The sequence below is a fragment of the Myotis yumanensis genome, unplaced genomic scaffold (assembly GCF_028538775.1).
Source record: "Myotis yumanensis isolate MYYU_CA2020_CCGP unplaced genomic scaffold, mMyoYum1.0.hap1 SCAF_2, whole genome shotgun sequence".
Classification (NCBI taxonomy): domain Eukaryota; kingdom Metazoa; phylum Chordata; class Mammalia; order Chiroptera; family Vespertilionidae; genus Myotis; species Myotis yumanensis.
This window is the reverse complement of record NW_027223753.1, coordinates 158,019,595-158,036,521: the sequence shown is the minus strand read 5'-3', so window position 1 is coordinate 158,036,521 and position 16,927 is coordinate 158,019,595. Positions and strand designations below refer to the sequence as shown.

General features: G+C 42.1%; 1 protein-coding gene across 1 annotated transcript in view; it reads left to right on the top strand.

Moving 5' to 3' along the window:
- The window catches only part of HGD (homogentisate 1,2-dioxygenase), a 43,903-nt gene extending 37,184 nt beyond the window's left edge, over positions 1-6,719 (top strand). The window contains exons 13-14 of the mRNA XM_070403567.1: positions 3,535-3,716; positions 6,365-6,719. Coding sequence (XP_070259668.1) covers positions 3,535-3,716; positions 6,365-6,514 — 332 coding nt within the window. The 3' untranslated portion in view covers positions 6,515-6,719. The remainder of the gene's footprint in view (positions 1-3,534; positions 3,717-6,364) is intronic.
- The last annotated feature ends 10,208 nt before the right edge of the window (positions 6,720-16,927 follow it).

The window sequence follows — 16,927 nt, the reverse complement described above, 5'->3', positions numbered from 1 at the left end:
GTCAAATCCCAGCACATTTTCAGCTGACACCATTATGACTGAGAAAAGGATTCAATTAGTTACCATGACAAAGACACCAGATGCTTTTGAATAAAGTTGTAATAAACTATGTCCTTTCTGAAGAGTGTCAAGCCCATAATAGGCCCTAACTGTCCTGAAAATTCATCCCCGAGAGGCCGTGTTGTCAAGGAGCGAGACCTGCTCTGGCCTAGAGCCTGTACCTCACATGCTAGTCCTTGATAACTCCCCATTTCACATGGTTCTTGTATTGAGATTGCTCTGTGTGCAACTGAGAACGTTAGCAGGTTCTCAGCGTTAGTCAGGCTATAAGAGGACTTACTGAAACACACATTCCTGGGCCCCTCCCTCAGGCTTTCTGCTTGAGTATGTCTAGGGCCCAACAATTTATATTGATCACAAGTTCCCACGTGAAGCTGATGCTACTGCTCCAGGGACCGTAGTTGTTCAATGTTTATTCCCAGGGCCCACTCCCAGGGAGGTTAATTAGTTGGTTTTGAGGAGGAACCTCAATCTGCATGTGCACTAGCCAGTCAGGAGTTCTGAGGCAGGAGGTGTGCAGTTCCATGTTGAGAAACAGCAGCCTCGGGCTGTCTCCCCACCCAGGGCGAGGGACAGCAGAGCAATCTGACTCAGACAAGTCTGCTACCTGTGCCACAGCTTCAACCCACTCCTTGATTTTGGTTAGTAGCTCAGATTGCCTGAAACAAAACAGCCTTGTGAAATTCTTCTTATAATTTTTTAAAAGACTCTCAAGTAAATTGGGCCCTGGATAGATAGATCTCCAGAAAGGTATAGTTGCCCCAAGTTAGTTGGAAAAACCATAGAACCCTAAGTTAGAAATTATTTTTCACTAGAGATTTTTAAGACACTGCTTTAGTAATCATCAGAATCGTGCTACTTTGATGTGACTTCATAGGAGAAGTGGAGAATTATTTGTGTAGAAATATTGCATCCGGTCATCTTAATGCACCTTGGTCAACTGGTTTCAGCATTAATCAGAAAGGCAAGGTCTACCTCCCACTGTCCTTTGAAATATAGAAAATGATATAGAAATGTCATCACCAAACTCATTGCTACCTAAATTAATATTCAGATCAAAGCTGAATTCTGTCTTGCTCTCCCTAAAATTAGGCCGTGATGGTGACCCTGAGTACACACACTCTGGAGTGAGGAGTGACAGTATATTTAAATCAGGAGCAGAACTGCTTTTAAAAAGCATCAAGACTTTATGCTTACAGTCGGATCTTTTCTTCTATTTCCACTTCGTGGAGAAACAAATGGAGCTATGACCGGGTCTTACCTTTTCTGCAGGGCCTGTAGCAGCATTGTGTTGTCTGGGCAGGGAGGGTATGGCTGCTCAGTCAATTACAGAATTATTTCAGCACTTGGTTATACTTCACATGCCAGGAAGAGGGGTTGGGCATTTATAATGTCAAATGTTTGGCTGTGCAAGGGTTGCCACTGCCACATCTCTCTACTCTGTGCATCGTTTGTACTCTTAGCACTCTCTTGGGACAGACTGTGAGTAATTTCAGACAGGCTATTTCTTATCCATTTCCATCAGTACTTAGCACAGTGTCCAATTATATATCTATTGGATGGATGGATTGATAGACAGATGGAATGGGTGAGACATGGACAGATGAATGGATGAATGGGTAGGTGGGTGGATGAATGGAAAGGCACTTAAATTTACTCAGGTGTTATATTTCTTTAATTCTTGCTCTAAATGTGTTGCTATCCTAATAAAAAGCTTAATTTCAATAGAAACCTACTTTTGAAAGAGTGGGAATATGGTGATTTTTGTCAAATTTTGTGTGACTTCAGAAAACACAACTAGGACCAGTATATTTAATTTATGTGATAGCAAATTTCCATTTAATGTGAGAGAAGTTTTTAACACTCTAAGCTTTGTTGAGTAGAGCACTTAGGTAGTTTAGAGCTCAGTAGCTTTGTTGAGTAGAGAGCTTTCATGCACAGGAGGCATGCAGGCTGAGCACAGGAGACGATCTGTCGGGAATGATATAGAAAATTCTTCTGTGTTGAGTAGAAGTAAGGATCCCTTCCAATTTTAAGATTTTAGAATTCTATGAGGATGATGTCAATGGAAATAGAATAGGATGAATCTAACGGCCATTTTTAAGATTGAAAGAATAAGATGATATCAGATTCAGATATTGAAGATAGTATTTGTTAGACTGTAGCATTTATGGACTGGGTTTTACAAATACTAAGACCCTTTTACACAGGTTATCATTTGATAATAAAATCTAAGTCCAGAGTTCTTTCCATTGCATCACCCTTACACACACACACACACACACACACACACACACACACACCACTTCAGTGTTCTAGATTGGGAACTAGAAATATGGTGATATATGTGTTACTGTGGGGTTATTTGGGAAGCAACTCAGATCATAAAAGAAGATAATTTTGATATGAGGCTTGTAAGCCTAAATGAAAGAGTACATCCACTTTTTATTACAATGTACATTTTATTGTTATTATTATAAGAATTCTTGTCTGGGCTCTGCTTTTCTTTAGATCTAGTCTACTTTCTTTCGGGCAGTGGAATACAAGATCTCTGCTAATCCACATGGCCAGGAGGGAGTAGGGCTCTGCCTACCAAGAATTCCACATTAATGAATGTTTTGTTTGTTCCTTTGTCAATCTGTATTCTTTATTAATCTTATAAATGTATCAGATTCTCCTATCTTCTTGTCATTCTGTGGAAATAATGTTTGAAGGTTCTTAATGTTTATGGGTCTGCTTTGGATAATAAAAATAATACCACTTCCAGCCCTAACTGGTTTGGCTCAGTGGATAGAGCATTGGCCTGCGGAATGAAGGGTCCCAGGTTCGATTCCGGTCAAGGGCAGGTACCTTGGTTGTGAGCACATCCCCAGTAGGAAGTGTGCAGGAGGCAGCTGATCGATGTTTCTCTCTCATCGATGTTTCTCTCACTTGTTTATTTTCTCTTTAGTTTCCAATGCCCTAGGAGCTGTATCGGTGAAGAAATTGCTTCAGCATATGTCTGAGATTTTGTTGCCTTTGGATTCCTCTAGTATTTTTATGGTTTCCCGTCTTACATTTAAGTCCTTTATTCATTTGGAGTTTATTTTTGTGTATGGTGTAAGTTGGTGATCTAGTTTCATTTTTTTGCATGTATCTGTCCAATTTTCCCAACACCATTTATTGAAGAGACTGTAATTGATTATCCATAAATGAGTGAGATCATGTATTTTTCTTTCATTGACTGGCTTATTTCACTTAGCATAATGCTCTCCAGCTCCATCCATGCTGTTGCAAATGGTAAGAATTCCTTCTTTTTTACAGCAGCATAGTATTCCATCATATAGATGTACCACAGTTTTCTAATCCATTCATCTACTGATGGGCATTTAGCTATGGTTCTCATCGATGTTTCTAACTCTCCCTCTCCCTTCCTCCCTGTAAAAACTCAATAAAATATATTTTTAAAAAATAATACTGCTTCCACCTTCCCAGGGAACTGCATGAGTGAATTCATGGGGCTCATCAAAGGTCATTATGAGGCAAAAGAAGGTGGGTTCCTGCCAGGAGGAGGCAGCCTGCACAGCATCATGACTCCCCACGGGCCTGATGCTGAGTGCTTTGAGAAGGCCAGTAAAGCCAAGTTGGTACCTGAGAGGATTGCTGATGGCACCATGGTAAGCAAGTTAAATGCCAGGCCCTGGTGGCCTCTGGACTCCCCAGTCTTGTTGAGAGAAGTGTCTACTTTTTTATCTCCCCAAAATCACAGAGAAGGAGTCAGGAGAGGAGAGTGTGTGTCTGTGTGCCTTTCCCATGTGCGTATGCATGCAACCCGCTGTGTGTATACTAGACTCCCAATGTAGTGAGGGTAGAAAGAACTTTGGACTTGGAGTCAGGCCTGGGTTCAAATCCTAGCTCTTTTAAAAAAATATTTGTTTTCTTTATTGATTAAGGTATTACATATGTGTCCTTACCCCCCCCATTGCCCCCACACCCCAAATCCTAGCTCTTAGTTCCTGTGTGCCCTTGAGTAAATCACTTAACTTCTCTGCTTCATTTCCCCCATCTGTAGAATGGGTATGGTATCCAACCCAGCAGGTGGCTATAATTTAACTTTAAAGACTGTCCAACACTGTTCAAATGTAAGGGTGTATATTTAATACTGTGGGAAGGATCTTCCCTTATCTGCATGCATCCCTGTGTATAGTTGCTTGTCTCAGAATCGCCTCCTGCTTTTGAAGTACTCCTCTAGGGCCACAGTAGCAGAAGATGCAGATGTCACCTTCAGCCAGGTTCTCAAGCCCAGGAGGGTCAGGACTGTGAGCACCAGTTCTCTGCTGTTTTCTCATTTTCTGTTGCTCTCCTTTGGCATGGGATGAAACTGATGGGATTTAAAACCTGTTTTGTATTCCTCTTGAGTCCGGCTGTAAACATTGAGGCTGAACACAATTGCAGACGGCTGCGGTTCTTAATTTTATTTTAGTTTTGCATTCTTGGAGGTAGAGTTTATGGACCACAAGGAGTAATTTTATGCTGAATCATACGCAAATTTGCATTGTCTTTTTCAACAAATGCTACCTGGCTTTAAAATCAATAGCACAGACCCACCGGACTCCATGCCCAATTTGCAAACTACCTAAGCAGGGAGCTTTATCTGTCCCTCTGTACAGTGCAGTTTGCTTTTAGTCCCAATCCTGGGGCCCGAGTTGGTGCAGCTGGTCTGCAGGGGGAGGCTGAGAAGAGTCTTGTCTGCTTGGCCTCAGCTCTGCTGCCCCTTGTAAGGGCCTCTGTGTGGTTTTGTGCACCCCTGCTTCTCCATGAGGCATGGTCTGAGGATATCAGTTACGCCTTTGCCTCTGAAGGCTCCTGGAGGTGCACAGGCCACTCCAGGGTTACCATTCAATAAACTTTGGGGTGGTCAGTGTTACCAGGGAGCAGTGTTCTGCACCAGTGAGGCCTGGGACAGGGCTGCTTTCATGAGAGCATGGCTAGGGCTCGGAGCACAGATGAGGAAGTGCTCTCCTATGTGGGGGTCACATGGGCTTGGAGGCCTGGGTGGCCAGGAAGCCCATACTGCCTGCTGGGAGAGGGCCCAACACCTTATCTAGACCTAACTTTGGGCCTCCCTCACTATTTCTCATTGTGTAATTTGGACCCAGGCCCATCTATATGCCTTATCCTTATTCCAGTTTGGAATAAATTAACTTTAGCAATACTGTGTTCATAGCTCAGTGGGGTTGGGGTTTTGTTACTCCAGGCAGACAGCAAGGCTCCTAAGAAGCAGTCAGCCAAGCGACAACAATAATAATGGCCATGAGAACAACCCTTATATCTGAATAGCGCTTTATACCGTGTAAGGCACTTCCACAGGATCTCATCCCGTCCTCACGTCAAGCCTGTCCCGGGAAGTCAGGCAGGGACAATCATCTCCATTGTTTTAGGCAAAAAGCAGTTAATGTATATTGGACACCAAACAGTAACGTGGGGCACAGAGAATTTTTAGTTCCTTTTTGCCCACCTATATTTTTGAAATTTCTAATAATGTAAACACATAAGAATTGTAGGATCTTATTTTGTTTGGTTGGTTTTTATTACTTTAAAAAGCCACAGAGAGTAGGAAATTCAGCCATCGGTGAAGCTGGAACGTCTACAGTGCACAGAGCACTTACATGTTCTTACTGTGGCAGACAAAATCCTCCTGAACACACAGGACATCCACCCATTCATTCCCTCCTGGGATACGGTTTCTAAAGGAACAATAGCCATTCCTGCCTTCTACTTCTCTTCTCCTCACTCTCTCTTTTCCTCCTTTTCTTTTTCCCAACTCATATCTTGGTCAGAGTCCTGAAAAATAAAGCTTTGCCACTTCTTGCTATCATCGCCTTAAACAAGTCATTTCCCAGGGCTGAGCCTTAGTGTCCACCTCTGCAAAATGGGGAGTGTGACCTCCCTCACACGGACATAGCCACAGTCAATGACAGCCTCCGAGAGGGTAAATAGTACTAGGACTCTCCCTCCTCTGCCCTTGGATCTAGCAAATTTAGCTCCATAACACTACAAGGACAATGTGAGGCTTATGTGTCCAATTTCATTTTATAGAATGAAACTGGAGGCACTGAGAAGTTCGAGGCCTTCCGTAAGGTATCGCCCACGTATGATGGTAGGGTCAGAGCCAGAAGCCAGGGCCTGGGCCTGCTCTCCACCCCACGCTAGCATACAAGACTTACTATTCAGAGATTCTGCCTACTCACCCCTTGTCTCTTGAAATCTAGTCAGATGTGTTTTGTTATCCACCTCATCTTTTCTTTCTCGTCATTTCCTACAGGCATTTATGTTTGAGTCTTCTCTAAGTATGGCCGTCACCAAGTGGGGGCTCAAGACCTCTCACTGTTTGGATGACAACTACTACAAGTGCTGGGAGCCTCTCAAGAGCCACTTTACCCCCAATTCCAGGAGCCCAGCAGGACCAAAGTGAGACGGGAGCATTGCTGCCTAGTTGAGAATGGATTTGTTTCCCTTAGAATCTGGTGACTTCTGGCAGTATTGGGTGAGGGGGCGGGTTAAAATGAGAACTCACATTTTGATAGTCAAGTGACTGAGACATTGGTAGAAATGTATTTGGGAAGTTCTATGGCTGTCAGCTTAATTACTCAATAAATACTTCCTGGTGTTGTGTGGAAGTGGCAATTGGTTCTAATCAGCTCTGGATGGAGCAGACCTGTGGCGGCCAGGACTGGAGTCCACGCCATTGGACTGAGACCCCTTTGCATGCACTCAGCCTGAGATTCTTTATTCCAGAAGCACCAGTCCAGGGCATCTGCCACAGACCACAGGACCAAGTCACAAGGAAGGACAGGCCAACATAAGGACCAGGAATTCAGGCTGAAGCCACGGCCAAGGTCCCAGGAGTCAGCTCAAGCATAGGGAAGCAAAGGGGGTCAGCAGAGCTTGAAGCATCTAGTGTCATCCTTAAACAAATGGGCAGCCAGGGCAGCCACTGTCTAATCTTAGTCACATCGCAGCCAGTACAGTGATGATGGACAAGAAGCTCAGCCACTGAGAGTGAGCAGCATTCAGTGAGGGCTCCAACTGCCCTGATTTTCACACTGAAAGCCCCACATTCCAGAACACCCCTCAGTCTTGGTCCAAGGAGGATAGTTAGTCACACTACTATTCACTCACCTATCAGCCCATTTGCTATCCATGCTTTGAGTCCTTAGTATGAGCCAGCTACAGAGTGAGACGCTGGGGATGAATGATTGAAAAGGAAAAGTGAGCTCACAGTCTGGGGAGATCTGGGCCGAAGACGATCAAGGGCTGCTGTGCTCAGACCACAACAAAACAGGCAATGCTGTGGGGGAAAGCTGCCCCTAACAGCTCCCTTCCCATGGCCAGCGTTCCCCCAGAGGACTGGGCTGCCCAGAACTTTGAGTTGATTAGATTCTCCTGGAATGAGGAGACAGGCACATCAGAACAGAAAGGAATGGGAAGTGGCATTCAGTTCTGTAGTTTTAGCACATTTCCCCCACTTTGTTGCCATAGTAGCAATGTTCATATGCTGCTACCAGATTTTTGTTCAGTGATGTGTAGTGAGAGTCAGCCATGTGTCAGGGTCTAGGAACTAGGGTTGCCAGATAAAATACAAGATGCCCAGTTAAATTGGAATTTCAAGTAAATCCTGATTAATTGAATATGTGCTTTGGACATACTTGTACTAAAAAATTATTCCGGATTTATCTGAAATTTAACTGGGAAGGCTGTATTTTTATTTGCTCGATCTGGCAACCCAGTGAAGGATATGGTGGTCAAGCAGATAGATGTGTCCCTTACCCTTACAGAGGTTATGTTCTTGAGAGGGAGACAGATGAAATAACATAAATACAAGCTGTGAAACATGCCAAGAAGAAAACAAACAGGAACTGAGTTGGGAGTAACAGCTGGGATGGGGAGATCTTTCATTAGAGAAGGAAGTCTTCAACGAAGAAGTGACATTTAGCCAGACCTAAAGGATAGGAAGGAACAAGTCATTGGAGGAGGAGGGTTGGGCTGGAGTGGGGTCAGGAGGAGGAGCATTCTAAGAAAAGGCCTTGTGGGTTCAAGAAACTCAAAGGAAAGTGGGTGTGGGGCACCCAGAAGTGACCATGGTGATGGTGCAGGAAAAAGGCAACGTTGTCCTGGACCCATGAGGTTGCAGCAGAGACCAACATTGATGAATTCCCGTATGTTAAGTGAGGACTTAATGTTGCTACATGTGCTGCACGTGTCCATGGTGGCAATTCTGCTAACCACCCCCTATCAGCTTCCTTCCCTCCCACTCCCCACTCTCCCTGGGCTCATCTCCCAAACAACCCACACTAAGACAACCACTGAAATATTTTATTCCCAAACTCAGCCTTTTCACAATGAGCTCTATCTAACCCTGCCTTTATACATACCTAAACTCTCACCTATTTAGGTCCATTTTGTCATCTAGCCTTCAATTAGATATTATCAACTTCATAGAATTGCAGCAAAGCCTTCCTAGAGCTAAGGCAACGTTCTGGGTTTGCATCCATTTAGCATCGAAGCCCATGTACTTTCTCCCCACTGCTGGCAGCAGCTCGTCAGCCGGAGACAATATTTCACCCAAGCCAGGCTGTTCACACTAATTAAAAAAAGATTTAGTTTTCTCCTGTTGTGCTTCAGATCAGCTAGAAAGATCTGTATCGTTTCCTTAATTCCCTATTTTCAAATATCATCATTTCGTTTGCTGTTTCCTTATAACGATGAGATGCCACAGGAACCTAACTCTTGTTTATAGCAGTGAGCCTCTGGCAACATTTGTTTCATTATTTGTCGTTTCACTTCAAGTCACAGAACCTATTGACAACATTTAGTGAGGACTTACTGTACCTTCCTCTACTAGGCTCCCCAAGAAACATTATCTTTTTGCTTAGAAATAGAAAATCTCTTTTATAAAAAGGCACCCTGACGAGGTTTCCTCCTAGGATAGGATGGTTTCTGCCAGATCCCCTTGGCATATTTATACATTTTCCTGTGGGAGAGGGTGCAATAGAAGCTACCCTTCTCTTTTTTGAGAGAGAGAGAGACTTCTCTCACAGCCAGGATACTAGTAATGGCTGTAGGCCAATGGTTCTCAACATGGAGGAATTTGCACCCTCCACCCCAACATCTGGCCAAGTCTAGAGACATTCTTGGTTGTCACAACTGGGGAGGATGCTACTGGCATCTAATAGGTAAAGGCTAGAGATGCAGGTAAACATTCTGCAATGGAATGATCTGGACTAATTCATTCTACTATAGTTGAGTGTCCATAGTGCCAACGTTGAGAAAGCCTGCTCTGGATGCAGTGGTTGTCAACTTCAGCTGTTCACTGGATCCTCTGGTGGCATCTATAACTCCAAGTGCCCAGGCTATACCTCAAATCAACTAAATTAGAAACACTGGACATAGAACCCAAATGAGAATTTATTTTGGAAACCGCTCAGGTGATCCCAATTGCACAGGCAAGGCTGAGGACCAGGGTTATTTGGGGGTAAGGAGGGCGGGGTGGGGAGGAGTGATTTTGATCTTGACATGCTTGTTTTTAAGCATAATTATTAGATACTTACTAATATAACAGCCATTATATATGAATTTAATTTGTTTGGGAGAATAGTAACTAAGAAATCCAGACCGTGCTTCCATAGTTGAATGAGTCTGAGAAGTGCTTTCACCTCACTGTTTTAGAAACTACTTTAAAATCAGTATACAAAGCACCCTCTGTTCCAACATCAAATCCTGGTCCAAACCAGGCTTTCCTAGAGTCTACAGAAAGGAGGTGAAAAAAGCTCCCTAAACCTCCCAATGGTCCAGTAAACATGGAACAGGTTGGAATGTGTAGTGAGGGATGACCCAGGAGGAAAAGCAGGTTACAAGGCAGCGGGGAGGGGCTCGGTGGGGATTGTGGGAGAAGGGGGAAGTTAGGAAACCTAAGGCCTAGATGTAAACTGCTTAGAAGTTATAAGTTCATGTGCAGTTTCTGGGTTGCAATTTCACAGAGTGATGACAGAGTTATCACTTCTGGGATTTTGTCCTTCTGGGAAGATGTTTTACTACTAAGATGAAAATGAAAAAAAAAAAAAAGATTAAAGGATCCACAGGGGTACTTTTCTATTTAAAAAAAATGAAGAAAAAAAAAAAAGACTTGAGAGCTGACATTTAGATGTCTTCTATTTATTTATCAGCTAACCTTCAATTAGCTATTATCAGCTTCATATAATTGCATCACTAATCTGAGGTATGTCTAAATTTATTTGTGTGTGGGGGAGCCTGGGTCACTAATGTGGTACATAGTTAAGAGCATAAATTCTAGATCCACACTGCCTGGGTTCAAATCCAGGCTCTATCCTGTCTTAATTGTGTGACCATGAGCAAGTTACTTAACCTCTCTTAGTCTCTGTTTCCTCAGCTGTAAAATGTGGATAATGATAGTACCTACCTCATAGTGTTAGTGTGAGTATAAAATGAACCAAATATAGATAAATTGCTTAGAATAGTGCGTCACATAATGAGCATGAAAAGCAAGGTTTTCAGGGTTATTGGTTGGGGAGGGGGGATATTTTGATCTCCACATGCTTGTTTTTAAGCATAATTATTAGATACTTATTAATAGAATAGCCATTGTATATTAATTTAATTTGTTTGGAATAATAGTAACTGAGGAATCCAGACCGTGCTCCCATAGCTGAATGAGCTGGAGCAAGTGGCTTCACCTCTCTAAGCCTGACTTTCCTCGTTTGAAAGAAGGAAATGATTTCTTTCACAGGGATTTGGTGGTGGTGGGAAGTGGGGAGTGTGAGACCAGGCATTAAAGGCACACACACTGCTTTCTGGGCAGTGAGCATAGACATATATTAGCTATTGTTATTGTTAATTGTTGCTATTGTGACTCAGTGAATATTTATTAGTTCCTGCCTCACAGAGGCTATTGTGCCACCTACTGTAGGAGACACTGGAATGAGTAAGCAAAGGTCCTTGTCCCCAAATAAACTAGCACTGAGCTGAAGATTAAGGCCTGTGTGTACCCTTCTAATGCAATAAGTAACAGAAGTTCAAAGTGTGGAAAATTTAGAAGTACTGCCTCCTTTTCATCATCTTTTAGATCTTTAAACAAGAAAAACGTATTGAGATCAATGGCACATAATAGATGTTATACTGCACCATCAAAAGGGTATATTGTATAAGATTTAATTTTATATCAATTCGGAGATCCATGAAAAAAAGAGAAAATCATATTGAAGTTCAATTTCAGATCACCACAATGCATATTAATAGTTCAATTAAAGTGAAAGTTAAGATAGAACCTAAAGTGTCTTTGATACAAGCCCAGTAAGTGCTCACTTCATTAATAGGTTCTTGGAAACTGACTTTGAATGAAACAATGTGTAAAGAAACAATTTTACCATAGGCTAACTGACATAAACAACAGTTTACAGCACAAAAATATCACTGAACTTCTAAATAAAGACCCAAAACATTTTGTTGTTGTTAATCCTCATCCGAGGATAAATGATTTTTTTTTTTTAAGAGAGAGTGGAAGGGAGGGGGAGAGACAAAGAGAGAGAAACATTGCCATAACTAGTTTGGCTCAGTGGATAGAGCTTTGGCCTGCGGAATGAAGGGTTCCAAGTTTGATTCCAGTCAAGGTCATGTACCTAGGTTGTGGGCACATCCCCAGTAAGGGGTGTGCAGGAGGCAGCTGATTGATGTTTCCAACTCTCTATTCCTCTCCCTTCCTCTCTGTAAAAAAAAAAAATCAATAAAAAATATTTTTTAAAAAAAAGAGAGAGAGAGACAGAGAGAGAAACATCAGTGTGAAAGAAACACATTGATTGGACCAGGGCTGGGGATGGAGCCTGCAACGGAGGTACATGCCCTGACCAGAATCAAACCCAGGACCTTTCAGTCCACAGACCAATGCTCTATCCACTGAGCCAAAACAGCTAGGGCCAAAAACATTTTTAATAGTAAACATTGAAGCTAATGTGAGCTATACATGCATTTAATAAATATTAATAAAAATAAGGTCATTATTTTTCAGTTCAGGGTCTCCAGTGGCTGGAGCTTATGCAGGCAGCTCAGGGCGCAAGGTGGACTCAGCCCTGGACAGGACACCATTCCATTGCAGGGTACAAATAAAGGGATTTCCACCAGTCTCCTGAAAAAAACTGGGGTTCTATCAGAAGGAAAGAAAGGGGAGGTGGGTGTCAGTGGGCAACAGCCAGTGACCACTATGAATGCCTTCTTGTGAGAATTTGGCAAGAATAATATGGGAGGTATTAGGTTTGAATCCAATATCTTTACTCTCACAACCCCCAAAGGACAAATCTGCTAATAATTGCTTTACACAGAAAATGCTCCCTGGTTTCTCTCTAAATCTATGCCTGTTGAAATGACTTTTCAAGTCCTCTGTTTGTATAAGGGAAGGAGGTTAGCTGGCAAAGGTCTCAGTTGTCCCAACCGTCTCATTTCTAATCACAAACACATGACATGGGCCATCAGGGCAGTAGGTCTTAATCACAACCTGCTCTCCTAGTCCTTAAATAGACAGGGTTTCTTAAAGAATTGAACAAGTCATGTTTCCTGTACAAACCTTTCCTATAGCATTAGGCTGTGAGACTGGCAGTTTTTTAAAGATCCTTCCAGCTCTAACATTCTATATACTGATGAATGTGCAGAAAATCTAAACGTGCAAGTGGGCGTCCCTGCTCTTGAAGGTGTTATCTATTTACCTATTTATTTTTCATTTACAGTTTGCATTTAAAACTATTTTGTATTCGTTTCAGGGATACAGCACAGCAGGTAGACATTTATATACTTTACAAGCGTTCCCTCCAATAATTCAAGTGCCCACTTGCCACCATAGACAGTTATTACAATATTGTTGACTGTACTGTATTCCCTCTGCTGTGCTTTACATCTCCCTGCCTATTTTGTAACTGCCAATTAGTACTTCTTAAGGCGTTATCACTTAAACCCTCCAGGCTGAGTCAGATGTTTTCTCAGTATTGGACTCCCCACAGCGTTGGTCTTAATCCCTTTCAAAGGACGGATAAAGACCTGCCCTTTCTTAGAGTCAGGCTGCCCAGATTTAAGTTCTATCTCAGCCCTTATTAGGGAAAGGACTCGAGCAAATTATTTAACCTCACTAAATCTTGCCTGCATAATGGGGATCTTTAAGGTATGCTGGGAGGTATATAAAGCTCTCACTTTAGCTTAGTGCCTGGAACACAAGTAAAAGCTTAATAAATGTTGACTGCTGTAATTGTTTTTCATCATTGTGAGTTCCTCCAAAGGGCTGTATCTTCTGCATATTAGTATCCTCAGTGCTTAATAAATAATCAGGGCTCAATGAGGGTTTGACCAACGCAGGGGTGACGTAATGGCCAGTGTTCTACTAGAATTCTGTGGGACAAAGGCTCCTCCTCCCCGGTGGCTCCAGGAAATCAAACAGCCCCAGTTCCTGCAGGCCAACAGCAGCTCAATCTCCTTGCAACCTGCAGTGGTATCTCCTCCCCAACACCCTGATGGGACCAAATCACTCTGTGTCATCCCTTCTGCAGAGGATGATTTTGGAGGAGAAGCTGCCTATCAATGTCTAACAGATGGCTTCAGGTAGATTGATCACCCCCATCTCCATCTCCCCTCTCCCAAGCCACTCCAGGCAAAACAAGAATACTCTTCAATGGTGTTTCCGTCTGTTTTAAAGTATGAATAAAACCCTCTTTAGAAAACTTTGTGTTCTTATTGATAGGAAACATTTAAGTTTTTAAAAATTGCTTCATTATGCAAATATAGTTTTAATAGGAGTCCCCTACCACCTTCTTCTCCTGCCCGTGACCATTTCATATCATATTGCAGCCCCTGAGTCCCTCCTATTGATTTCTGGAGCAGCCTCAGCCAGTTGCCTCCTTCCCCACCTACAAGATTGTTCCAGAGCCTAATTATTAAGTAAGAGATGAATGATTTAAATGTAATTGGTGATAGGAGTAAAGAATTGACTCAAAACTAATAAGGTAATAGTCCTTGTGATTATGGGGGAAATGAACTTGAACTTTAGTGACAGGTTTGCTCCAGAAATCTTAGATGTTTCACCAGCCATCCACCTCCAGGGGCATTCAGAGGTCAGATGTCAGACTTTGACCTTAATCGTTTAAATCCTGAAGCTTGGCAATGAGTTCGCCGTACACTGAATTTTCTTGGGATGTTGGTGTCCAAGTAGATGCTGCTGCTCAGTGTCTCTCTGGGCCACCGTAGGCATCAGCAGAAGGAGTCTCTATGCCAGCTGGAGAAGTGGCAATAAACAAGGCAAACCAGAGGGGAAACTATTGGAAATATTACAATCATATTTATAGGTACAAATGGGTCCTCGAATAGAACACAAAATTACATATTTTTAGGAAGTGGCAGTATAAGCTTTGAAAATTCAGAATCTTTGAAAATACTTTATAGCAATATATTTTTATTAATTTTAAAGTGTTGTCAAGTCAGTTTCTTGTACAGATTCTAATTTCTTAAAATACCCCATTAATGATCCTGAAGAATGTACATAACCAGTACTCTATATCTCCCCCAAAGTTATTAGAAGACTGTGTCAGATGCCACCAGGAATGAGAAAAAAATTAAAAATAAGCCAGGACTGAACGTAATGGGATTTCAATCAGAGCATGAATGCAATCTTTTTCTCTAGGCAGGATCCACAATAAAAGGTAAAAGAAAACATGGTATTGAAACAAACCAGCCTGTTAGAGATGCAATTTTGTTTCATAGAGGAAGGGATATCATACAAGATAAGGACTTATTAAGAAGGCTGGCTCCTCAGACATGCATAAAGGAGAACGAATAGATAATATCTTTAGACTTTCATAAAGCTTTCAGCAAGTTCACATCCCACTGAGTCATCCTGCGATTGGCAGAGAGCATCCTCAGGGATCCAGAATGACCTTGCAGGGATGCAAGTTCAACCAGCTTACTCCTGCTTGCTGCCTTCAATGGCTCCCATTGCTGTCAGAATAGTCTGAACTTCTTAACTGTGATAGGGCCTTATGATATGGTTCCAGTTACCTCCCTCAGTACATGTCACTTTGCTAGAAGCTCAGCATTTGAACCACTTTCTTATGTTTGAGAATTCCTTACCTGCCTCACATTTTAGAACTAAATATGCCATGTGCTTGTGCTTTCAGCCTTCCTTGCAGCTAGGACTCAGGCACATGACCTAGGCTTGGCCAATCATATTCTCCTGGACTCAGGAGCAGGTGATGCGAAGATGAGTTCTTGACCCAACAGAGGCAGGGTAACCAGTGTGGGATCCTGTGCCCAGTGCCCAAAGCTAGCAGCATCAGTCAGACACATAGCAGCACTTACTGCTCAGATGAGATGGCCATTGCTGTCCTCACCAGACCACCTCTGGGTGTGATATGGGTCATGTTTGTGATTAAAAAAATCTTTTAAAATTAAACTCTTAAGAGCATATTGCTCAATAATTCTCAATGTTAAAAAAATATTTTAAAAATTCTGACTATGCCTCTCTGGGTACTGTTTTTCTTTCAAAGCTTAGGCACCAAAGATATACTGTAAATGTTTTTTCTATTACTAAGGTGTACTAACATAACTCCAGATGAAAGAAGACTGGTATGATCAAGGACTAATATCTTTATCTTGTTTATGCCTTAAAATATTTAAGAAAAAAGACATCTTACATCAGAAAAATTGGGCAGTGGATTTGAGCAAGCAAATAACAAATATAAATGAACAAAAATGTTTAAAAAAAGTGAGGCCTCAATAATAAAATGCAATTAAAATTTTCATCAATCAAGTTTAAAGCCCTAACTGGTTTGGCTCAGTGGATAGAGCATCGGCCTGTGGACTGAAAGGTCCCCGGTTCGATTCCGGTCAAGGGCATGTACCTTGGTTGCGGGCACATCCCCAGTAGGAGATGTGCAGGAGACAGCTGATCGATGTTTCTCTCCCATCAATGTTTCTGACTCTCTATCCCTCTCAACTTCCTCTCTGTAAAAAATCAATAAAATATATTTTTTTAAAAAAAAAGTTTAAAATAATGTAAACACTCACTGAGATCTTAATGTGTGCTTCTATTCTAAATACTTTCAATAACTCACTAATGAGTTCAATAACAATGTAATTATTATTCCTATATTGTTTTAAAGATAAGGAAACTGAGACAAGAATTCAGATACCAGCTCAACAGGGATACAAAGCCAAGGAGGTAAGAAGGTGGGACTGAAAAGTTCCAACCCTCTAACCACAAGGCTGGTTCTCCTGGCAACCTGCCCTCATCCTCACGTAGGGTCCAAAAGTCACCTAATTAACATAACATAAGTTACCTTTATCTCATCACTTAGGAAATTCCAAGGGTTTTAGAAGCTCCATGCCAGAAACAGGGACAAAAACAAAATATATATATTTATTATCAATCACAGTATCACAGGATTTGGCTTTAATCTGAAGCTATAACTATCTCCTGTTCATTTTGAGTTCTTGTACCTGGGAAAAAGTAGACCAAAAAAAACCCAACACACACCACCGCAGTTTTCAGAGTTGCTGTTACACAATGAGAGCAGGAGGGGATATGCCTGAACCCAGGGGATTCACTAGTGCATCTTGGTGCTTCCATGTTCAGTGATAACTATAAACAGGCAACTGCTTCAACAATGGCCTGATGATGCTAAAGTAATTACTGTTCAGGCTTATAGTCGGCACGTATTTGTTGAGTGAGTAAATGAATGAGCGTGCATCTGTTTCTCCATTAAACTATGAATGCTCACAAAGTTCTACAACGTTCGGCAAACGTTTGTTGAATCAAGGTAACATGAAGAATGAGAAACTA